General features: G+C 38.3%; 1 protein-coding gene and 1 pseudogene across 12 annotated transcripts in view; one reads left to right on the top strand and one right to left on the bottom strand.

The window, feature by feature from the left end:
* Positions 1-25,741, top strand: part of TNRC6B (trinucleotide repeat containing adaptor 6B) — a 243,984-nt gene that overhangs the window by 84,852 nt on the left and 133,391 nt on the right. For all 12 annotated transcript variants that reach the window (XM_072843849.1, XM_072843852.1, XM_072843848.1 and 9 more), the window contains one exon: positions 13,467-13,534. In XM_072843849.1, coding sequence (XP_072699950.1) covers positions 13,467-13,534 — 68 coding nt within the window. The remainder of the gene's footprint in view (positions 1-13,466; positions 13,535-25,741) is intronic.
* LOC140642794 (non-histone chromosomal protein HMG-17 pseudogene) lies at positions 18,243-18,710 on the bottom strand (annotated as a pseudogene).

The following is a 25,741-nucleotide window of genomic DNA, read 5'->3' as shown; positions in this document are numbered from 1 at the left end:
GTTTCTTGGCTTGTTGCAGCATGACATTCTTCCTGCAATCATGTCTGTCTTTGTGTACAGATTTCCCCCTTTTTATGAAAGGTCACCAGTCATATTGAATTAGAGCCCTCTCTAATAACTTCATGATTACCTCTATGAAGACCCCATGGGTTTTTTTTTTTAAGATTTTATTTATTTATTCATGAGAGACACACACACACAGAGAAAGAGAGAGAGAGAGAGAGATAGAGGTAGAGACACAGGCACAGGGAGAAGCAGCCTCCATGCAGGGAACCTGACGTGGGACTTGATCCTGGGTCTCCAGGATCATGCCCTGGGCTGAAGGCAGCGCTAAGCCGCTGAGCCACTTGGGCTGCCCAAGACCCCATCTTTAAATAAGGTCCCATTCTGAAGAATTAGAGGTTAGGACTCCAACGTATCTTTTTTTGTGGGGGGTGGGACACTATTCAACTTACAACAATAATCAAAACAGCTTTTGAGTAGAACAGAGTTGAAGTGCAAATACTACCTGATTTAAGAATTTTTATTAAAAAATTTTTTTTATAAAGCTATGATAATCAAGACCCTGTGGTATTGGAGAACAAGACAAACAGATTAGACCAATGGAACAGAGAAGAGGTTCTGACATAGACCCATACATATATGGACAAATGAGCTTTGACAAAGACAATTTTGTGGAAGCAAATCAGTGGAGAAAGGATATTTTTTCAACAAATGGTGTTAGAGCAACTGGATATCCATATGCAAAAAATGAATAAATAAATCTTATAGCATATATTAAAACAAAATTTTTAAAGATTTTATTTATCTATTCATGAGAGACACAGAGAAGTAGAGACATAGGCAGAGACAGAAGCAGGCTTCCAATAGGGAGCCTGATGTGGGACTTGATCCCAGGACCCTGGGACCATGACCTGAGCTGAAGGCAGATGCTCAACCACTGAGCCACCCAGGTGCCCAGCGTATAAAAAAATTAACTCAAAATGAGTATTAGATCTAAATGTAAAATCTAGAACTATAATGCTTCAGTAGAAAATATGAGAGAAAATCTGTGGTTAGGCAAAAATTTCTTAGGTACCATAGCAAAAGCACAACCATTAAATTTTAAAAATTGGTAAATTGTCTGGGGTGCCTGTCTGGCTCAGTCATAGAGTATGTGATTCTTGATCTCAGGTTGTAGGTTCAAGCCCCACATTGGGTGTAGAGATTACTTAAAAGTAAAATTTGGCAGGGGGGGCCTGGGTGACACAGTCAGTTGACCATCTGACTCTTAATTTTGTCTCAAGTCATGCTCTCAAGATCATGAGATTGAGGGCAGCCTGGGTAGCTCAGCGATTTAGTGCTGCCTTTAGCCCAGGTCATGATCCTGGAGTCCCAGGATCGAGTCCCACATCAGGCTCCCTGCATGGAGCCTGCTTCTCCCTCTGCCTGTGTCTCTGCCTCTGTGTGTGTGTGTCTCTCTCATGAATAAATAAATAAAATCTTAAAAAAAAAAAAAAAGATCATGGGATTAAGCCCTGTATTGGGCTCTGCACTTGGCATGGAGTCTGCTGAAGTTTCTCTCTCTCTCCCTCTGCCCTTCCCCAAACTTTCATGTTGGTGTGCTCTCTCTTTCTCTCAAATAAGTAAATCTTAAAAAGGAAATAAAATCCTAAAAATAAATAAAAATTGATAAATTATACTACATCAAAATTAAGAACTTCTGCTTTTTGAAAGATGCTGTTAAGGAGACCAAAAAATAAGCCACAGATTTAGAGAAAATACATAAAAAGCATCTGCCTGAATAAGGACTTGTATATAGAATCTATTAAAAACTCTCAAAGCTCCATAATAGGAAAAGAACCCAGTTTTAAAAATGAGCAGAGAATTGGAAGACAGTTATCTAAAGAATGGCCAGTAAGACAATGAAAAGATGCTCAACATCATTACTCATTAGGGAACTACAAAACAAAACGACAGTGACATACCACTTCATACCTGCTGGGTTGGCTGTTATCAAAGGGACAGAAAATAACAAGTGTGGGTGAGGATATGGAGAAACTAGAACCTCTAGACACTGCTAATGGGAATGGAAAATGGTGCTGCTGCTTTGAGAAACAGTTCAGTAGTCCTTCAAAAAGTTAAACATAGTTATCATATGACCCAGCAATTCCACTCCTGGGTACCCAAAGGAAATGAAAGCATGTGTCCACCCAGAAACTTGTACATGCGTGTTTATAACAGCAATATTCATAATAGCAAAAAAGTGGAAATAATCCAAATGTCCATTAGTGATAGTGTAGAGAAGCAAAATGGTATATCCATATAATGGGATAGTAGTATTCAGCAATAAAACAGAATGAAGTACTGATACATGCTCCAACTAGGATGAAACTTGAAAGTATTATGCTCAGGGAAAGACAGACACAAAATAGCACATACTGTATGATGTCATTTATACATGAAATGTTCAAAATAGGCAAGTCTGGAGAGACAGAAGTAGATTAGTGGTTATATGGGGCCAGAAAGGAAGGTGAAGGGAGGGCAGAATTGGGAGTGACTGTCGGTAAGTTTCATTTTGGGGATGATAGAAATGTTCTAAAATTGGATTGTGGTAATAATTGCACAACTCTGTAAATATATTAAAAGCCATTGAACTGTATACTTTAAACAGGTGAACTTTATGGTATATAAATTATATCTCAGTAAAGATACTTAGGGGGTACCTAGCTGGCTTAGTTGGTAGAGCATGCAACTCTTGATCACAAGGTTGTGAGTTGAAGCCCCACCTTGGGCATAGAGCGTACTTTATCTTTTTTTTTTTTTTTTTTTTTATTTATTCATGATAGTCACACGGAGAGAGAGAGAGAGGCAGAGACACAGGCAGAGGGAGAAGCAGGCTCCATGCACCGGGAGCCCGACGTGGGATTCGATCCCGGGTCTCCAGGATCGCGCACTGGGCCAAAGGCAGGCGCCAAACCGCTGCGCCACCCAGGGATCCCTAGAGCGTACTTTAAAAAGAGAGAGAGAGATGGGGTGCCTAGGTGACTCAGTCAGTTAAGTGTCCACCTTTGGCTCAGGTCATGATCCTGGGGTCCTAGGATTGAGCCCCACATCTGCCCCCTGCTCAGTAGGGATTCTGTTTCTCCCTATGTCCCTTCCTGCCACTTGTGATTTCTCTCTCTCTCTCTCTCCCTCTGTCTTTCAAATAAATGGAAAAAATCTTTTTAAAAATAGGGGAGATTTAGATGTAGAGATACAAACACAGGGAGAATGCCATGTGAACATGAAGACAGCCATCTGCAAGCCAGGGGGAGAGGCCCGGAACAGATTATTCCCTCACAGCTCTCTGAAGGAACCAATGCTTTTCTTCATTTTCCACTTCTAGCTTTCAGGTCTGTGTGAGACAGTAAATTGCTGTTACTGAAAGCACAGGAGTTCTGGTACTTTGTCATGGCATCCCTTGCAAACTAAATATATAGTGCTAAGTACTAAGTATTTACCCAATAAAAAAGAAAGTATACATCCATGCAAAAACTTCTAAGTGAGGGCAGCCCCGGTGGCGCAGTGGTTTAGCGCCGCCTGCAGCTCAGGGCGTGATCCTGGAGACCCTGGATCAAGTCCCACGTCAGGCTCTCTGCATGGAGCCTGCTTCTCCCTCTGCCTGTGTCTCTGCCTCTCATTCTCTCTCTGTGTCTCTATGAATAAATAAATAAATAATCTTAAAAAAAAAAAAAAACTTCTAAGTGAATATTCGTAGCAGCTTTTTGCAGTAGCCCAAATCTGAAAACAGCCCAGCCACTCATCAACAGATGACTGGAAAGTAAATTGTGGTAGATTCTATGCAATGGAATAATACTCAGCTATAAAAGGGAAATGAACTACTGATGCATGAAACTATGGATGAATTTCAAAGTAATTATGCTAATCAAAAGGAGCTAGACCAGGGATGCCTGGGTGACTCAGTGGTTGAGCATCTGCCTTCAGCTTAGGGCATGATCCTGGGTTTCTGGAATTAAGTCCCACATCGGGCTCCCTGCAGGAAGCCTGCTTCTCTCTCTACCTATCTCTCTGCCTCTCTCTGTGTGTTTCTCATAGATAAATAGATAGATGATAGATAGATAGATAGATAGATAGATAGATAGATAGATAGATAGATAAACTAGACCCCCCCCACAAAAAGAGTATGTTCTGTGTGATTCCATCTATCTATCTATCTATCTATCTATCTATCTATCTATCTTCTCAAAAATGCAAACAAATCTATAATGACAGGAACAATATTAGTGGTTGCCCAGGGAGGGAGAGCATGAGGGGAAAATTGATCATTTTTTAAATTTAAGAAAGTGCATAATGAAACTTTTAGGAGTGGCAAAAATAGTCATTTCTTTAAATAGTCATTTTTTTTATTGTGATGACAGTTTCATGGGTATATACATACGTCAAAATTTATCAAATTGTATACTCTAAATATATGTAGTTTCATATACATCAGTTATACCTCATAAAACTGTTAAATTTTCAAATAATTTTTTTAAAGAAGAAGGCAACCAATATTTATTGGTGATATTAAATAGAACAGTTTTTTTTGGTTTTTTAGAGTGACTACACGAGCGAGTAGGTTGGGGGAGGAGTAGAGGGAGAAAGAATCCTAAGCAGGCTCCACGCCCAACAAAGGGTTCAGTCTCAGGACCCTGAGATCATGACCTGAGCTGAAAACAAGAGTCAGACACTTAAGAGACTGAGCCACCGAGGCACCCCACATAGAGCAGTTTTGATAAAAGGAAAAAGAAGAGGCAAACAAGTTTTAAGAGTAGACCTGGATATGGTAGATTAAGCCTAGTTATTTAGTTATTAGTCCCTACTCCTTTCTAAAACTCCACTGAAATTATTTTAGCAAATATAAATGATTTCACCCAGCATAAATCTACCAGGGAAAAAGAAAAGAGCAAATGGAAGTGGAGATAAAATAGACAAGAAATGCCAACAAAATTTTGGAAGACAGGAAGTTTTTGGAGTGACACAGCAGCAGCACGGTTGAAGAATTTACAAGGAGCGAAGCCCCAAGTGTCCTGCCCTGAATACCCACAGATGGGTAGCTGTCCCTCTTGTAACATGGCAAGGCTGAGGGTGGAGAGAGGTACCTAACTAAAGCAGAAGGGTTCAATCTAAGTCATAATGATGATTGACTGATGTGAGACTGTGCCAGCCAGCTGTCTTACAATATTCGGTCCCAGAACACTGGAAGCCAGACTTCTACCAGTTGGGTTGAGGATTAAAGTGTACCTCTCTGGGTAACTGAACAGCCCAAAGAGGGAAAAAAGGAATATAAAGATGCAGACACTTGAGCATTGTCCCTGAAATGGCCAGATCCCCTTCTCATATCCAAGAAGCCAACCACAGGGTAAGCAACCTTCCCTCCCTTTTCCATGTACAGAAAACCCTCCTAAGTTCTTTTTAGCTATGTCTTATATATCAGTAGATAACCAAAGATGACCAGACATCTGATAAAAAAACCTGTGACTGGAAGATAGCGACCAAAGCAAATATGAAAGAGGAACTTGAGGGAAACAAGTAGTATAGGGAGCTGAAGAAAATTCAAATAAACAAAACAGAAACACTCTCTAATATTTTCAGAGATAAGAGATGGCATTACAATCATGGAATAAGAACAGGGCTAAATAAAAGGAATATTCAGAGAACAAGGAAGAGCTTTCAAAAATTAAGTTACAATAACAAATTCTTTTAAAAATTAGAAGTATTGAAAGGTAAAGTTGAGAGAATCTCCAGAAAGTAGAAGAAAAATTCAGAGATAGATACAAGTGGTGAGAAAAGAAGAAAATTCCTGGATCAACCTCGAAAATTCAATACTGAATAAGGAATTCCTAGAGGGGATAAAGTTATCAAATAAATTAGTCGAAAACATGTCTTAAACTGGAAGAACCTGCATTTCTAGATTGCAAGAACCTACCCAGAAGCTCAATAAATAAAAAAACTACCATACATAGTGGTTTGCATTTGTGGAACACTGAGGAGAAATAAAAGACTCTAGAAGTTTCTGGAGAATAAATAGATTCTATCCAAAACATTAGGATTTAGAATACTGTCAAATTTCTACATCACACCTCTGGGAACTAGAAATCAATGCAGCATCACTTCAAAATTGTGGAGGGGGGTATCCCTGGGTGGCTCAGCGGTTTAGCGCCTGCCTTTGTCCCAGGGCGCGATCCTGGAGCCCCGGGATTGAGTCCCGCGTCGGGCTCCCGGCATGGAGCCTGCTTCTCCCTCTGCTTCTCTCTCTCTCTCTCCCTATCATGAATGAATAAATAAAATCTTTAAAAAAAATACTTATCTGTCAATAATTACTTTAAAAAAATTGTGGAGGGAAATAGGTTTTCTAATAGGTAACTTTAATTTATTAAGAATTCTAATTTGAAAATATGTGTTTGGGTAAAAAAAACAGTTTTGTATGTCAATTATATATATGGATAAAATAAGGACAGTTTAGTCATTCAAGAACTCAAAAAATTTATTTCCTATATACCTTTTATCAGGAGATCACTGGAATATATGTGCCACCTTAACCAGAGAGTAAACCATAAAAGAAGACAAAGGATCTGGGGAACAGATGCTCCAGGGTAGGAAAGAAAGCCAGGAATTTCAGAGATGAAGGGGAAAAGACATGCCTGGCAAAGTGTCAGCTCTTTAGTGGCCTAGAGAGCAAACAATCTAGACTGGAACAGGAGAAAACCCCTAAGGAATGTCTCCAAGACTGGAATGAAATTGATAGATTACCTGAAGTGTTTGAATTTATTAAGCGGAGATTTACAGCTCTGTTGGAGAGTTTGAGGATGAATTAGTGAATATGCATAATAAATTCTAAACCCCCCTACCCGCAAATTGAAAGAAAGTATAAGAAGAGAAAGTAGTAATTGTTAGTTCCAGGGGGAAAAAAAAATTGTACACGAAAAGCGAATTTAATTATGCTATTCCGTATGATTCAGCTGTATCTATTATTTACTTAGTAACAGCACTATTAGCACTGAATATTGATTTAAACAAATATGGTGACTTACATTGGGTGGATGGGGAAAGAGAGGTCCCTGGTGGGGGGTGGGGTATGGTGGCAGCAGAGAGAGTGCTATTTTTGTTTATAAGCCTGGTGTTATTATTTGACTTTTAAAATCATATCGGGTGCTGGGGTGGCTCAGTTGGTTAAGCATCTGCCTTCAGCTCAGGTCATGATCTCAGGGTCCTGGGATCAAGCCCTGCATTGGGCTCCCTGCTTAGTGGAGAGTCTGCTTCTCCCTCTCCTGGGAAAGAAAGAGCACAAGCCAGGGGAAGGGGCAGAGGAAGAGGGAGAAGCAGGCTCTCCATGGAGCAGGAAGCTGATGGAGGCCTCTTGATCCCAGGACCCGGAGATCGAGGCCAGAGCCAAAGGTAGACGCTCAACTGACTGAGCCACCCAGCCCCACAGAAGAGATTATAAAGTATTTGTCGGTTGAGAGGATGGATTTATTGGAAAGGAAGAAAGATTTCCTTAGACAGTAATGCCCCAGAGAAGGTGATGTGGTATATAGGTCATGCATTTAGAATATAAGTGGCAAGAGGAGCCTGGCAGAACAGTAGAGTGGAGAAAATGGGTGAAGATGCAGATTCTCTACATAATCCAGACAAGAGAAAACCAGGGGCATTGTGTGGGATAGGCTTTCAGGATAATCTTCAGAAAGAACAGGCTAGGGAGGATGCCTCACGCATGGGCTTATAATCTCAGAGGAGAGGGAGGAAAGTATAGAATGAATGAGTGAAGAATGTGGTGTAGGTCAGACATTCATTCAGTTACTCAACCCTGTGCTTAGCACACAAAAGGCATTCAGAAGGTATGTGGAATGAATGGCCAACAAGAAGGGTTGTGTTAGATTCTGGGATGCACAAGGATTACATTGTTTCTCTCCAAGGCTCACCAGCAGAGGGGAAATGGATGAACAAAGGATCACAGCTGCTTGCTGGGCCTTGCAGGATAAGTGGGAAGGAGCACCTTGGGAGGTTCCCAGGAGGAAGTGCTAGTAGTCAAAAATGCCTCCTAGAAAAAGTAACTATTGAACCGGTGTTTGAAGGCTTAGTAGAAGTTCACCAGACAGACAGGATGAAGAAGGGCCTTCCAGTCCAGGTGCTAGCTTGTGAGCATTGAATGGATGTTAATTGGCAGATGGTTGAAAAGGAACCAGTTTTGTAACTCTCTCCAGCTATGCTCTGTATTCCCTGAGCAGAAGAGAAAGAGGTAAGAGATTGGTAGGACAGAAGTATCTTCAAAACAAGTTTGTTTTGTGGATCCCTGGGTGGCTCAGTGGTTTAGTGCCTGCCTTTGGCCCAGGGCGTTGGAGTCCCAGGATCGAGTCCCATGTCGGGCTCCCTGCATGGAGCCTGCTTCTCCCTCTGCCCGTGTCTCTGCCTCTCTCTTTGTGTCTCATGAATAAATAAAATAAATAAAATAAAATAAAATAAAATAAAATAAAATAAAATAAAATAATAAAATAAAATAAAATAAAATAAAATACAAAAACAACAAGTTGGTGTTGAGCAAATCGTATTTCAGAATGGAAGGACCTTGGTGTGGAGCAGCTTGGGTCCTACTCGGTGCCTCGCTGAAATAGGAAAAAGGAGAGTCACCCTGCGTGGCGTTGGTCTGACTGGGTCAAGCGCCCTTCCTGTGTCCTTGCATTGCTTTCTCCCAGTGTATGATCATATTTTTTTTAATTGGAGTATAGTTGACAGACAGTGTTAGTTTCAGGTGTTTCCACAAGTCTGGGCTTTATGCTACTGTACTCACCACAAGTGTAGCTACCATCTGTCACCATACGGTGCTGGTAATTGACTGGTTTTTGTTTGTCTTTCACACTAAGCTGCAAGCTTTTTGAGGGCAGTGACTATCTGCACCTAGCGCGTAATACGTGCTAAGTAAATGTTTGTTGAATGAATGAATGGTAATGGAGGCAGGCACCTGGGTGGCTCAGTGGGTTAAGCTTCTAGCTCTTGATGTCAGCTTAGGTCTTGATCTCAGGGTTGTGAGTTCAAGCCCCGCGTGAGCTCCATGCTGGGCATGGGGCCTGCTTAAAAAAAAAAATCTTGGAACTCCTGCAGATGAGGTCGAGGAGGAGAAGTAGCAGAGATCATCAAGTTAAGTCCAAAAATGTTCGTGAAATTTGTAGGAAAAAAAAGGATGTGAAGGGACCAGAAGTGGGACGTGAGAAAAACAGGAAGTGGCAACAAGGAGTAGTGATCTTTCTGGACCATTTTTATTGCCTTCTGAAGTGATGGAGACTGAGAAAAGTTGTGAACCCTCCTGCAGGGAATGGTGTCTTTTGGGAAAAGGCATTTGAATTGACACTTACAGAAATGAGTAGGAATTTGAACTGTATGTGGGCAGAAGACCAGAGCTTCTAGGCAATGCGAACAGTATATGTAAGTGCATGGGGGAGAGGGGCTGTTAAGGAGTTTTCTGCCTCCACCAGGGGTTCAGAGTGGGTGAGGCAGAGGCAGATGAAAAGATTACTTTAGACAAATGAACTGAACTTTTATCCCCCAGAGTAGGTGATGGAGTGCCACTGAAGAATTTACAAAGGCCACTTGATGGAAGTGGTTTGGAGGATGAGGATATATTAAAATGAGACGGAGGGCAGCCCTAGTGGCCCAGCGGTTTAGCGCTGCTTTCAGCCCAGGGTGTGATCTTGGAGATCTGGGATCAAGTCCCACATCAGGCTCCCTGCATGGAGCCTGCTTCTCCCTCTGCCTGTGTCTCTGCCTCTCACTCTCTCTGTGTCTGTCATGAATAAATAAATAAAATCTTAAAAAAATAATAAATAAAATAAAATGAGATGGGACCTGGAAGCACAAAGACCAAAGAGAAGGCTTTTGTAGTAGTGAGATTTAGAGAAGCTGGCTTTTAATTATGGCAGTTAAAGAGAAAAGAAAGGGTGCTGGATGTGAGAGCTATTTAAGAGGTAAAAGCCACAGTACTTGGTGATTAATAGGATGTGGGGTTAAGAAGGGAACCTTGGATTCTTGTGTGATGACAGGTTCCCCCCACTATCTGAAAGCAGAGCTTTCCTATGAAATCTTTCATAAGTCCAAATGTTGCATAAAACCAAGAAACAATGACCATTTTTTTTATATGGAAAAATCTTGGAGCATTCCCAAACCCAGAAAATAACCTCTCTTAGGTTTTTTCGATACTTTAAGACACATCCTGTTAACGGATGCACAAAATGACTCAAGATAAAGCACAGACGCTCACAGAGTTCAAAACTGGAGACTGGATGCTGAGATGCTAAGTGTAGTACTAAGGAAGAAGATGAGTGGTGACGCTCTTGCTGCTTAGGATGCTTGCTGCCTCTATAATGGCTGGCTGCAAAACCAATGTGGAGAGGTGTTTTGCTTTTTGCCTTTTTTTTTTTTTTGTAAAAGTGAAAATTCAGATGTTTTCTTTTTCATTAGCAAAAATAGGTATTAATGTAGGTCTTTTGTAAAAGCAAAATGATGTAACACAAACTTTTGAAAAGTGGGGCATATCTGTATACGTTTCCTGTTTGGGGATTTAATGAACGATGGTACCATTTGCAGAGGCAGGGGATAAAAAAAAGGAGAGGAAATTTGAGGATAAAGATGTTTCATCTTGGAACTTATTGGGCCATCCAAGTGGAGAAGACTCATATGGATAACATGGGGGCCGGAGTTAAAGATAGGAAACCCATGTAGAGGAGATTGTCAAAGGTGTGGGTTCTTCAATCTTTTTGTTATTATTATTATTTTTTAAAGATTTTATTTATTCATGAGAATACACAGAGAGGAGAGAGGGGCAGAGACACAGGCAGAGGGAGAACCAGACTCCATGCAGGGAGCCTGATGTGGGACTCGATCCGGGGTCTCTAGGATCACACCCTGGGCTGCAGGCGGCACTAAACCACTGAGCCACGGGGGCTGCCCTCTTTTCCTTATTATTGTACTTACTAAGAAATTGATTATAGATAAGCTTTTTTCAAAAAAAACTACAAAGTAGAGGTAAAGGTGCATAATTTCGAGCTCATTTTTTTTAGAGCTCTTTAATTGGAGACAATTTTTAAAAGATGAAGAATCAAGAAATTTCTAGAATACATATTAAATGAGAGAATAGTCATTCTCGTCTTTAAGAAAATGATTGACAGGGATCCCTGGGTGGCGCAGCGGTTTGGCGCCTGCCTTTGGCCCAGGGTGCGATCCTGGAGACCCAGGATTGAATCCCACGTCGGGCTCCCAGTGCATGGAGCCTGCTTCTCCCTCTCTCTCTCATCCTCTCCCTCTCTCTCTGCGTGTGACTATCATAAATTAAAAAAAAAAAAAAAGAAAGAAAATGATTGAAAAAAAAAAAAAAAAAGAAAATAGACGCTTGAGCTTCCAAGAAGCTTGACAAACTTAAATAATTTGTCACGTGTTTTTCCTAATTAAGGTATAACATTTATATAGTTAAGTGCATAAAGTGGACAACACAGTGATTTTTTTACAAACATATGTATTCGCTCTTGTAATACAACCAGGTCATCTCTAGGTCCTCCTAAGTTTCCCTCTACAATCCTATTTTTTCTTCTAGAGTTTTTACGTCTAAGTATAATTTAGGATGAGAGAATCCTCTCTCTCCTTGGCCAAGTCCCATAGGCTGCAGAGACAGGAAGTTCCTAAGAATAAAGTCAAAACCTGGTTTGAATTTTACAGTATGCACAGTGTGTGTCTTTAATTATTCTTGAGTATGCTTCCTTCATTTTCTCTTTTTAATGGAAATGACAAACACCTCCTACTTTTTCTGTCCTTTTTGAAACTTAGCCTCTTAAGATTGTCCCATCTTCTCTGGCATTCTTGAGAAATGAAGGCTGTGGAGAAGACAGAATTTGAAAGCCTTTTGTTTACTTTGGGTTTCATTGTGGTTTATGTGTCTGTGTTACTGTTGTCTGTCTTCCAGATTATTAGTCCCTATAACTATTTTTCTAACTTGAGAATAGTCCTATCTATTTCCTTGAATACATCTGCTTGATTTTTTTAAAGTTAGGCCTTTTAGGAGAGTTTTCATAGAATTGACAGACAATCCCCATTTGTGGAGTATCTCTATCTCTGTCACTGATTTTCTAGATCAATAAACCATTTGGAATAGTAAAATGCTTTTTTTTCCCTTCTTGATACTGAGAAATAAATAAATACTGAGAAATAAACCATACATATAGAAAAGAAATACATAGTTAAAAGAATAGTTATAAACCACCCCCTGCTCAGTGGGGAGTCTGCTTCTCCCCTCTCTTTCTGCCCCTTCCTGCAACCTGTGTGCATGCTCTCTCTCTCTCTCTCAAATAAATATAATCTTTTTTTTAAGAATAATTATAAAACAAACACCCATATACCTACTACATCGGCCAAGAAATAGACCACCGGCATACCCCCGGACCCAGCATGTGCCCCTTCCTGATTGAATCCCCTTCCTCCCTTCCTAAGACAATCACTAGCCTAAATTTTTTGTCATTTCATTTATAAATACATTTTTAAAAAACTGTATGTATACACATATACCTCTATATACACATGCATATATGTAGTTTTAAAATGTATATATTTGAACATTGTGTCATGGAATTATACCATGTGTGTATTGTTTTGTGATTTGTTTTTCACCCAGTATTGTGTTTTTGCAACTGATCTAGGTTGCAGTGTGTAGCTAGAGTTCATTCACTTTCTAAGAGTATTCTGTTGTCTGAAAACACCATAGTATATTTCTTTTACTGCTTATATTTGCTGTTTTTTTGTTACAAATCTATGAAAAAATATTTTTAATATGTGTGAAAGTTTCTCTAGAGTATTCATCTAGAGGTGCAACCACTAGTTTGTACAATAAACACATAGTCCAATGTATCAGATAGTGGCAAACTTTTGAAAAGTAGTTGTACCAATTTTTCTTCCCACCAGGAGTAAATGAACATCGCTATTCCTCTGTGTCCTTGTCAACACTTGGTATTGCCCAACTTTTTCATTTTAGCCAACCCGATAGTTGTGAAATGGCATCTCTTTGTGGTTTTGATTGGCATTTTCCTGGTTGACATAAGATTGAACATCTTTTCATTTGTGTATTCTCAGTAAAATTCCTACTCAGTTATGTTGTAAAAATTTCTGGTACATTGTCTTTTTCTTACTGAGTCATAGCAATTCTTTATTATAGTCTGGATTTTAATTTTTTGTTACAATTATGTGAATTGCAAGTCAACACGCTTCCTTTTCTGTTCCACAAATCTAGTTACACAGGGAGAAATGCCTTGAGCAAACCTGGAGATTGAAAGCCACTGGCCCAGGCTTCTGTACCAGGCAATATAGTGTGGTGACCATGTGGTTCTGTACAGGGCAGGCCCTGGAACTTTGAGTAAGTTGCATCTTAGTTACTGACTACTGCTGCTGACCTGTGGTACTTACCTTTGCAGGTGGAACAGGAGGATTTTGTAATGGAAGGGCATGGCAAGACTCCACCTCCTGGTGAAGAAAGCAAACAGTGAGTCACAGTTTATTTAAAAAGGGTCCTATTACAGATCTTCAGAAGCACTTTGGTTAAACATGCTGAGAGCATGTTTGCAGAGGATGTATACGTTGTGGAACTCACCAGTTGCTTTGGTGGCTGTTAATGCATTGCTTCTATTTATAGACAAACTAACTGGAGGGACAAGAAAGTTGGCTTTGTAGTTTTTCACACTTGGCTAATCAAAATTTATGTTACACTTTAGCAAAGGCTTTAAAGGCTCAGGATGTTCCAAATTGAACTAATTCAGTCTGGTTGATATCCAAAGAAAGTTTAAAATGGTATATTCTTTTCTTACCTTTGTCTTTATGAAGTGCACTAAATTAATAGACTATTTCCCTACATTCCAAGTGTGAATTTATTTGAATAGTACTTCCTGAAATTCTATTCCATTTATTTATTTATACTTCTGTTCCCTGTTTAAATAACAAATTGTTTCCCTAAAGGAATGGGAATTATAAATAATATAACTTAGCCAACATTCTAAATAATTCAAGATGTCTCCCCCTGACTTCTTAAAGAGGGATCAGTTTTAAATCTGAAAGTGGGAGTCCTCAGTAGCTTTTTAGTGGCAATGAGCAGATTTTTTCCATCCCTTTGCCACAGAACTTGAAAAATTGTGTTGCAGAGAAGACTGGTTAAAGAAGACTTTTAAAAGAAGCACTGTTAAGGCTGGCCTGAAGTATTGACATAACTACTATCTTTTATTCATACAGTAGTCTCCTAAGCTAAATGGGACAGCAATTTGTGGAATTTACGGAAAATCTGTAGAAAGAAATTCCTCTTTCTCATCTTTTTTTTTCTTTTTTTCCTAGAAAATAGTATAGTTTTGGTCTGTCTTATGAAAATGATGTCTCCAAAACCCTTAGGAATGAATTATGCAGAATATGCTGTGCTGCCATGAGGCCAGGTTCATTAAAGGAGAATGTTTGTCTTGTATTTGTTGTGAATGGAAACCAGGATATTTTCACAGCTGGTTTAATTTGCTAACCAGGCAGTTTTAAAAATAGCTTACAATATAAATCCTAACTTTGCTGTATTCTGTCAAATGCACTTATATTCAACATGGGCTTATGAAATCAGTTCATCTTTAGCAAAGTAGGATGCCAAACATCTAGTCCTGGTGGAATTAAAGGAACAGTTGATATTTTTCTCCCTCTTGCCCACTCCCCCAACCCCACACTCTGGTGAAAGGTCTTATAATATAAAAATTATAGCTTCCATTTGATGAGGGTTTTCTGTGCACAAAGTACTTTGCTTAGATGCTGTGTCTGTTACTTCTAATTTTTGACAGTGTACCATTTTACTCAGAGATCATGGTAGGTAACTTGTCCATGGGAATGCAATTTGAAATGGAAGTTAAGCTTTGAACCTGTATCTTTCTGACATTAAAGTGTTTTCTAATATCTCCTGAACCCAAATCTTTTGCCAGCCTTGGTAGCTGTGTTCCTAAAAAGTACTATGGTTAACAAAACTGTGCCGGTATTAAGATCAAAGTCTCATGGATAAGAGGGAGTTGGGGGAAGCAATGAAAATGGCATTAAGCCTATTTTTAAAGCACAGATGAAAGTTCTGTTCTCCAGAGGGTATCCATTTCCCAAACAAACCAGTCTTTATCTTTAAAAACCTGCTCCAGTAACCCCTATCCTGGATCAGCCTCTTTAGGTATTCAGAAAGCATCACTGGGGCAGATTCTCCCACAAGTTTTATGTTATACAAATGGTACTTCTGTTAGAGAGCTTCAGACAGCCAGTGGTGCGTTATGTCCCTACCTTGTTTTGTTTTCATGAGTCTCATACCGCCTTTTCATAGCAGAGTCCTGTTTTGTTGTGTTTCTGGTTTTGTTTTTGTTTTTGTTTTCCTGGGCCTTGTCTGCTGTCATATATTGAAATGATAAAGCAGAAGTGACTCTTCTCACTAGACTCCTCCCATAGACCTGTCTACCTCTTCTGTGGGAGTGGGAGCAAAGGCAATATGTTCTTTTGTTTGAGGCAACAAAAATAAAAAGATTATTATTATTTATTTTTATTTTTTTTGATATCTTAGAACTGCAGTTGGCAGAGGATGATTGAATCCTGGATAGTAGCACCTAGAAACTGAATACTACATTCTAGGTCCTGGAAGTGTACACATTGCCAAATGACTTATGAAATGCCCACTCATTCTTTTTTTTTTTTTTTTTTAAGATTTATTTATTCATGAAAGACACAGAGGAGAGAGAGGCAGAGCACAGGCAGAGGGAGAAGTAGGCTCCATGCAGGGAGCCTGATGTGGGACTCGATCCCAGGACTCTAGGATCACGCCCTGGGCCAAAGGCAGGTGCTAAACCACTGAGCCACCCAGGGATTCCCTCTTTTGTTTTTTTTTAATTATAAAAATAATACAATTGGCTCTTAAACAACGTGGGTTTGAAATGTGCAAGTCCATTTATATACAGAATTTTTTTTAAAGGTTTTATTTATTTATTCATGAGAGACACAGAGAGAGAGAGGCAGAGACATAAGCAGAGAGAGAAGCTGGTTCCATGCAGGAAGCCCAATGTGGGACTCCATCTGCAACTCCAGGATCACACCCTGGCGGAAGGCAGGTGCTCAACTGCTGAGCCACCCAAGTGTCCCACACAGAATGTTTTTTTAAGTTTATTTATTTTTAGTAATCTCTACACCCAACATGGGGCTCAAACTTACAACCCCAAGATCAAGAGTCAGACACTTTTCTGATTGACCCAGACAAATATGATAGAGTGTCGTAAATATACTTTCTTTTCCTTATGATTTTAAAACATTTTCTTCACAAAATTCTACTCTTTTTTTAAAAATTTTTATTTATTTATGATAGAGAGAGAGAGGCAGAGACATAGGCAGAGGGAGAAGCAGGTTCCATGCACCGGGAGCCCGACGTGGGATTCAATCCCGGGTCTCCAGGATCGCGCCCTGGGCCAAAGGCAGGCGCTAAACCGCTGCACCACCCAGGGATCCCACAAAATTCTACTCTTGAAACCAATATTACACTATGGTTTTTGTTTTTTTGCTTGTTTTTTTTTTTTTTTTTTTAAATGGGATCCACACTAGCATGGAGCCCAACATGGGTCTTGAACTCACAATCCTGAGATCAGGAATCGGAAACAACTGATTGAGCCACCCAGGCTCCCCTTCGCTATATATGTTAACTAACTGAAATTTAAATAAAAACTCAAAACAAAACAAAAAATAAAACATTTTCTTTTCTCTAGCATACTTTATTATAAGAATACAGTATAGAATACATATAACATACAAAATAGGTGTTTATTGACTGTTTATGTTATCAGTAAGGTTTCCAATCAACAGCAGGCTATTCATAGTTAAGTTGTGGGGGAGTCAGAAATAATTTTCAGATTTTCAACTGTGCTGGGGAGTCAGTGCCCCAACCCTCATGTTGTTCAAAGGGCAAGTGTACTTGCTTTTCATAAAACATTCAAGTGGTAAATACAGATATAGAAATAAAAGTGAGACTCTTCTTTTACCCTTCCCCCCCCCCATCTTTGTAAATACTTTCTGTATATTTTATTTTATTTTTTATATTTATTTATTTTTCATTAGGTAGGCTTCATACCCAATGTAGGGCTGAACTTACAACCCATAGATCAAGAGTTACACTCTCTACCAACTGAGCCAGCAAGGCACCTCATTTTCTGTCTGTCTTTTTTTTTTTTTTTTTAATATTTTTTTCTTTATTTACTTATGATAGTCACACAGAGAGAGAGAGAGAGAGAGAGAGAGGCAGAGACATAGGCAGAGGGAGAAGCAGGCTCCATGCACCGGGAGCCCGACGTGGGATTCGATCCCGGGTCTCCAGGATCGCGCCCTGGGCCAAAGGCAGGCGCCAAACTGCTGCGCCACCCAGGGATCCCTTCTGTCTGTCTTAAAACAACTAAATAGGGTTCTTTTTTTCCCCAGTGTAATTCTTCTGTGACTTGCTTTTTTTTTTTTTTTTTTCCAAGCCAAACTGTATCCAGCTTTGTTAAAGATACTTTTCATAAACAATCATGGTATTTCAGGCAGGACATGAGCGGACGATCGTTAACAGTATACAACAACTTTCAAACTCCCTTCTTCAATGGACTACCAAAATCAGAAAGCCACTATAAAACCCAATGAAGTCTTCATGTGATGCTCTGAACAGGGAAAGTTTAGAGTGAGGGTTGACAGTTCACATTTAGCATGTTGTTTAACAACTTTTCACAAGCCGACCCTGACTTTCAGGAAATGAAATGAAAATGGCAGAATTATCAATCTGAAGATCCACAAGCTAAAAAAAGGAACTCTTTTGAGGGATGCCATCTCAGTGGTGACACCGTAAAGTGCAGATTGCCTGACATACTGGGAACCATTTCATGGGATCAGGTTCCAACAGGTCTCTGGGTTTAAGGGAGTCAAGTCTATGTTGAAGACAGAAAGGAAGAAGAGGACATAAAAAAATGAATTTTAGTTTTTCCACACCACCAAGGTGGCTCATGTGTGTCAACATCAAGGAATCCCTCCTCCTGGGAGCCAAGAGGAAGTTTCTCAAAACTAGAAGAGGAAGGTGTTTTTCCTTCTTGTTATCAATCTAGCTTCGGAGATATTCTATTAGTGACATATGGCCTTCCCCCAAAACAACAGTGAAGTGTTCTGTGTGCTAACAACATAGCTTAAAAAAAAAGTAAAACAAAATTCTGCATTTTTATAAAACTTGATAAAAAATAGTATTTCAAACTGTACAGTCACCAGAAGTACACAGTTATCAAAAATGCACACACTTCACTTGGCATCTCCAGCACCTTCAGCTTTCTGTGCCTGGTCTGTTTTGGCATCTCCATTTTCTGCAGGGTTATTTCCATCCTTGCCACCATCGACTTTCCCCTTTTTCCCTTTGGGTACCTTCTCTCCCTTCTTTGCAGGGGCCTTTTTAGGCTTGGGCTCTGGCTTTGGAGGAGCAGGTTTAGCAGATAACCTTGCAGATCTTCTCTGCGGCTCATCCTTCACCTTGGCTTTATCTCCTTTAGCACCCCCTTCAGCCTTTCTCTTGGGCATGGTGGCAACGGCGGCGGGACGTAAGTGCTGGACACGGGGATGCGGCGGCACGCGGGCTTTGGCCGGTCCGGGGGTCGTTCTCGCCTCTTTTCTTCACACTGCTCCGTGACTTGCTTTTCCTTTTTTTTTTTTTTTTTTTTTTGTGACTTGCTTTTCTAATTTGGCATCTTTCAGAGTCTATTTCATTCTCTTAAATATCTGCAGAACATTTTGTTGAATGGATGGACTATAATCATTCTTCTCCAGTAGATATTTTGGTGGTCTCTACTTCTTTGATTATTACAAATAATATTTCATTGAGCATCCTTATTCTTGTATCTTTATTTACAGGTATATTTCTATAGAATAAATTTCTAGAGATGGAACTGTTGGTTTGGGCTGTATATTTTATTTTTATACATGGAGGTAGCCGCTAGCAAATTGCCTTCTAAAGAAGCTATACCCATGATCCTTTCTATCAATACCGTATGAGAATCCCTATTTCTCCTCACCTTTGATGACAATAAAATTATCCTTAAATTTTTGCCACTCTAATAGTATTGTATGTGCATTGTTGTTTTAAAATAATCTCTCTACCCAGTGTGGGGCTTAAACTCAAAACCCCAAGATCAAAAGTCATAGGTTCCATTGACTGAGCCAACCAGGCACCCCTAATATTTTATTGTTTTAATTTGCACTTTTCTGCTGACTAATGAGATGGAATATTTTTGGTTTATTGGCCATAGATTTTAAAATTTTGTGTATCACTTATTTGCATATTATTTCCATTTTTCTATTGGATTGTTTGTTTTGATAGCTTTGTAGAAGCCCTTTTTAAAATATAGACACTAACCTTTGTCTTTTGAGATGTTTTAAATACTTTCTCCCAATCTTTATCTTCTAACATTAGGGTATCTTTTATACTAATAAAACATTTTTATGTGGTAAAATCCATCAGCCTTTATAGCTTCTATATTTTGTGCTTGCTGAGAGAAGTTGTCCCTACCCTAAGGTAATAAAGTACCTTAGTTGTCCTGTTTTTTTTTTTTTTTTACCTTTACATCTTAATTGAACTGAACTTATTTTTGTGTATGATGTGAGGCAGAGATCTAACTTAACTTTTTTCAATTTGATTTTCAAAATGACTCTCACTCTTTGGTCTCAGTTTGTATGAATAGCCTATTTCATTTATGGAGGCAGATGGAGCACAAGGATAATGGAATGTCAAGGTCATAGGGCAAAATCTTGTAAGTATTGGGACTAAAATTATTTTTATTAGCTGATCTATGCCACTTTCCTTGGTTTCATCATTTAGCATTTTTACCATAAGCACTAGAAGTTTTTAAAAAATTGTTTTATTTCTGTGATGTTTATTTCAATGGAACTAAGTTCTATTAACAGGCAGATTAGGGTAGTTATGCATGTAGAAAGCCTTCCTAAAAAATAATTGACTTTTGATATTGAGAAATATCTATGCAAAACTGTTAATATTTAGATCAGTTGTGCTGAATTCTGGTATATGTATGAATAAGATTTAGTAGAGTATATAGCTTTAAACACTTTGTGTATATATATTGTTCCAATATTGTTGCTTTTTAATGAGGTTTATTAACTATTAGTATATCTAATATAATCATTTTTCTGAGGATATTTACTTTACGAGCTACTGTAACAAATCAGACAAGCTAAGTTTATTGCCATATAATTACTACATCAAACTCACACTGCATTAATCACATAATGTGTTCAACACAGGAGTAAATATAAAACTATAACCGCTTTTTAAAAAGTAGCATAAGTGGATACTTGTTCATAGATTGTGTTTGACTATGCTTTTTGAAAGCTCATTTTATATAAAATATTTCCATCCAAGACAGACTCTTGATTTGGTTTTATTTATGAGACCAGTGATGGTCTAGATGTCTGTAGGCAGATTATTTGTTGTAAATTATTTGCAGTTAAATACTGGTTTTGGTGTGTAGTTGACCTTTGAACAAGAGGCGCTGACTCTAACATAGTCAGAAATCTACATATAACTCTCGACTCCCCAAAAACTCAACTACTAATAGCCAACGGTTGACTGGAAGCCTTACTGATAATATAAACAGTCAATTGACACCTATTTTGTATGTTTATATATTCTATACTATATTCTTAAAAAAAAGTTAGAGAAAAAATGCTTTAAAATCATAAAGAAGAGAAAGTACATTTACAGCACTGTATTGTTCTTATTGAAAAAAAAATCTGCATTTAACTGGACCTGCACAGTTCAAACATGTGTTACTCAAGGGTCAACTGTATTCATCAGTTTAGCTTCTTTTTAATTTATTTTTTAAAATCTAATTACAAACAAGTCTAAGCTTAAATTGACTCATATTCTCAAGAGGTATTTGCCTTTAACATACTACAGTGATTCCGTTTTTCTAGTAAGTCTTTGTTGATTGAATTTTTTGAATCTTTTGTTCATTTTATGAAAGTTCAGTATTAAAAACAAATTTCTCAAAGCAGGATCTCAAAGACATATTTGCACATCCATGTTCATTGCAGCAGTACTCATAACAACAATCTGAATGTCCATTGGCAGAGGAGTGGATAAAGAAAATGTGGTATATACATAACAAAGAAATATTATGAAGCCTTAAAAAAGAAGGAAATCCTGTCACATGCTATAATATTGATGAATCTGAACGGCATTATGTTAAGCAAAATAAGCCAATGACAAAGGACAAATACTGAATGATTCTACTCACATGAAGTATCTACTGTTAAAAATCATAAAAGCAGAAAGTAGAAAAGTGAAGACTGCCAAGGACTGGGGGAAGGGAGGAGAGGGAATCAGTGTTCAATGTGTATAGAGTTTTAGTCTTACAAAATGAAAAAGTTCTAGAAATCTGTTGTAAAACAATGAGAAAGTACTAAACACTACTGAGATTTTATTTATTTATTCATGAGAGACAGAGAGAGAGAGAGAGAGAGAGAGAGAGGCAGAGACACAGGCAGAGGGAGAAGCAGGCTCCATGCAGGGAGCCCGACGTGGGACTCGATCCTGGGAATCCAGGATCTCGCCCTGGGCCGAAGACAGGCGCCAAACCACCGAGCCACGCAGGGATCCATCCCCTAAATGTACTTTAAATGCAAAATGCAGCCTGGATTTCAAAGACTTAGTACCCCCCCAAAAGTAAAATTAATCACTTGCATTAATTTTATGTTGAAATGACAATCTCTTATATATGTTGTATTAAAGGATACATATTAAATTTTTTTAACTCTCACTTTATAACACATCACATAGATAGTATCCCCCCCCCTTTTAAAAAGATTTTTATTTATTTATTCATGAAAGGCACAGAGAGAGAGAGAGGCAGAGACACAGGCAGAGGGAGAAGCAGGCTCCAAGCAGGGAGCCCAATGTAGGACTCGATCCCGGGACTCCAGGATCATGCCCTGGGCCGAAGGCGGTGCTAAACCGCTGAGCCACCCAGGGATCCCGACAGTATCCCCTTTTTAGGGATTGTTGGTAGAATTAATTATGTCAGTTCCTGTATTTCAACTCCCTGGGGGTGCCATATTTTTTTATTTCCCTTTTTTAAGGGAGAATCTGTTCAGAGCTTACATGGGAGACCTATATGGAAATCAAAGTGTTGAAGATGGCTTTATATTGATTCGGAGAGAAGAATGTAATTTATGGAGTCAACATTGCTCTTTTACTCTAGTGTGCTGTAATATGGCTTTGTGCTTGAGGTGCTAGTTTTTAAATGTCTTAAGTCTGGTATCTTGATTAAATTCTCTTCTTACTAATTACATTCTTCCCAACTTAAAATATCTAGTTATAAAATGCCCTTTTAATTTTTCTGAATTATTAATTATACAGACCTTTCATTAATTCTAGCAGCTTGTCTTTACCTTATTTTCATTTCTGTTCCTACTCTAATTCATTAACTTACAACTCTGTCTTCCTAAGATTCATCTTATACTGCAGTGCAACTTTTTAAAGTTTATTTTTCCCTAGCCTCTACACTGAGAATTCCTTTTTTTTTAAGATTTTATTTATTTTTTTCATGAAAACGCAGAGAGAGAAAGGCAGAGACATAGGCAGAGGGAGAAGCAGGCTCCAGGCAGGAGCCTGATGTGGGACTCAATCCTGAGACCCTGGATCATGGCCTGAGCCAGGGACAAGCTGAGCCACCCAGGCATCCCTACACTGAGAATTCCTTTTGTTAGCATATTCCTTGTTTCGTGTTTATCCACCAAATTTAACACTAAGTTCTTTTGCAATCATTCTTTTGGGTCCTTGCTTTTAAAAAATGGGAGCAGCGCTTGTAGTATTTCCTAAATAGATGCATACATGCACAAAGGAAAAAAAAAAAGAAAGTATTTCCAAATCACTTGTTTTATAGATGATTATCTTCAAAACACAAACCTTGATATTTTGGCCATTGGAAAGAGGTGTTTTTATTTTAATATTTTCTGTATTCTACCATCAGTTTTTCACCATTTTTTCTTTAAAACATTGAAATATGTATATGTTGAAATAAACTTATTAAGAAGTACCAAAACGAACTCTGTGTAAACTCAGTCATTATTACATAGCAGTAAGCTGGACATCAGAATAATAGTTGGATTTCTATGTAATCTTCTTAGATTGTTTTTAAGAGAAAGGAAATGAGTTTTATTTTCAATTAATTGGTATTTTGAAAATGCCACAAAGAGGTTCAATAGATGATAGTTATGCTCATGGAATTTTTGCTGCTAGGAATTTTAGTATAACCATAAACATTTTGTACTAGGTCTTTGGGAAACTGCCTGTTGCTAATAAATTTTATAATTTGCATTGAAGTTACTGAAAAAAATTAATTCTCTGAACATCTTTGTTTCCCCCAAGAGTCTCAGAATCATACATAATAAGTTCTGAATTCTGTTTTATGAGGTTTTTCTTGGATGTCCAGGCTATGGATTAATTACAATAAGAGTAACTTCAGGAGCTTTGTATTTCATAGTTGAAAATGAAACAAACTGTGTGGGTGGCTACTACTTACAGGTTCAGTGGTTAATTATTTAGCTTATCTATTACTTATGGACAAAATAGCTGCCTTTATGGAAAAACATTATTTGAAAGGCAAGATGTATTTGTCCAGTTCCTTGAAAGTAGTGTTTTAAGAATTCTTTCTTGGAGATGTTATTATTGTCATGTAGTTGTAAAATGTTTTGAAATGTTTGAAATACTGATTATAATCAAAGAAATGTAAGTTCAGCCTCAAGGATCTCCAGGGGTATCATGAAGAGAAGCTAGTGCTTATTTCTCTAAAATGTTATGATCACTAGGTGGTGTGGAGACAAGTTCTGCCCTAAGCACTCTGCCTAGGTTCCTTGTTCTGCTGGGAATGTCTGTGCACTGAAGTTTAGGGTGAAGGAAAAGTGAAGAGTGTGGTAGAGAGGAGGCACACACGGTAGGCAGGTTAAGGCTTTTTGATAGATCTTCAGCTCTGCAAGGATAGAGACCTTTGTCAGCTTGGTCACTGCCAATGGGGCATAAAAAATATCAATAAATATATTATACTGTGAATGAAGATGTCTAACTGCTAAGAATCCCTGCTCTACACATCCACTTTGAAAATCTGAGGCGGAGTTATTAAAAATCCTAACCCCAGAATATTTTATTTTTTATTAGCAGAAGGAAAATGAATTGATAACATATCATGTTTGACTTTACATTCAATGCTTTCTTAAGTATATTCCAACAGACTTGATTTTGTCACTATTCTCCAAGCACCTTTACCTATAAGCCAGTTGATTATTGTTTATTTAGCAAAAGATGCTAAATAGATATATCCAAGTCTGAACTTTTTCTTTGCTTCTGAGGGCCTCCATTAAGTTGCCTTTAGCCTACCTATGCATATTTCTTCTATTGTTTAAAGGATCTTGAGGCACCTGGCTGGCTTAGTTGGTAGAGCATGTCACTCTTGATCTTGGGGTTATGAATTCAAGCCCCATGTTGTGTATAGAGCTTACTTTTTAAAAAGCCTAATTAATTATTTAGTTAATTAATTAAAGGATCTTTCTGCATCCATCCAGTAGCTCTCCATAAAGTGTTCCATGTGTGTTTCACTTCCTTCTCCACTATATGCCTTTGTGCAGGCAAAGAGACCCTCCTTCTTTCTGACCAGGAGTGAATCTAGGTTTTGTGAGAATGCTCTTTAAGAGCATTAATTTCAAATACAAGTTGTACAGAAGTGAACATTTATTTATTTATTTATTTATTTATTTTTGAACATTTATTTATAATGAGGAAAGAAATACAAAAATGGTAACTTTTAAGAAATTGACAGATATAAAATTCAGAAAAATAGCAATAATATTTTTATTTGGTACTTAACACATCACTGTGAGACTTTCTCTACATTTTTTGGCTGTATAGTCTTTTTTTTAAATATTTTATTAATTTATTCATGAGAGATAGAGAGAGAGAGGCAGAGACATAGGCAGAGGGAGAAGCAGGCTCCCTGCAGGAAGCCCAATGTGGGATTCGATCCCAGGACCTTGGGATCATTCCCTGAACCGAAGGTAGATGATCAACCACTGAGCCACCCAGGTGCCCCTTGGCTGTATAGTCTTTGTTGCCCTTTCATATTATAATTCTGTGATATTTTCTAAAAAGAGAATAGAAAGATTATTCATTGTTTGTTACAATGTTACAACATGGGTGACCAGAATATGGTTTTTCATATTGACAGATTAGCAAAGTTCCTTTCAGCCTCACAACTTGTTATTAGTAACATTATATAAATTTTAAAGATTGTTATCAACTTTGGGGAAAATCTCTATCAAGTATCCTTTATATTGCAAGCTTGATTTTTTTTCTTGTACGTTGACTACCGTGAAATACTCTTTGAATTGACACATTTATATCATGGTATGATCTGGCCCTGCACACTTCTATCATGATTCAGAGGAAGTTGGCCCAGTAACATCTTTGTATACAAGGGTAGTTAACAATAACTCGGCCATACACAGAAATGACTGAGAACCATGTGCATATTTTCTACTAAGCCCAAAATGAATATATCACCAATTTAAATTTCTTTTTTACAGATCCCTAAAGTGCCTGCAGCCACTCTAACTCTACTGACTGGGAATCATGATGGGGAAAAGT

This window comes from Canis lupus, chromosome 11 (assembly GCF_048164855.1).
Source record: "Canis lupus baileyi chromosome 11, mCanLup2.hap1, whole genome shotgun sequence".
Classification (NCBI taxonomy): Eukaryota; Metazoa; Chordata; class Mammalia; order Carnivora; family Canidae; genus Canis; species Canis lupus.
The sequence above is the reverse complement of the archived record's forward strand: the minus strand, read 5'-3'. Positions and strand labels throughout refer to the sequence as shown.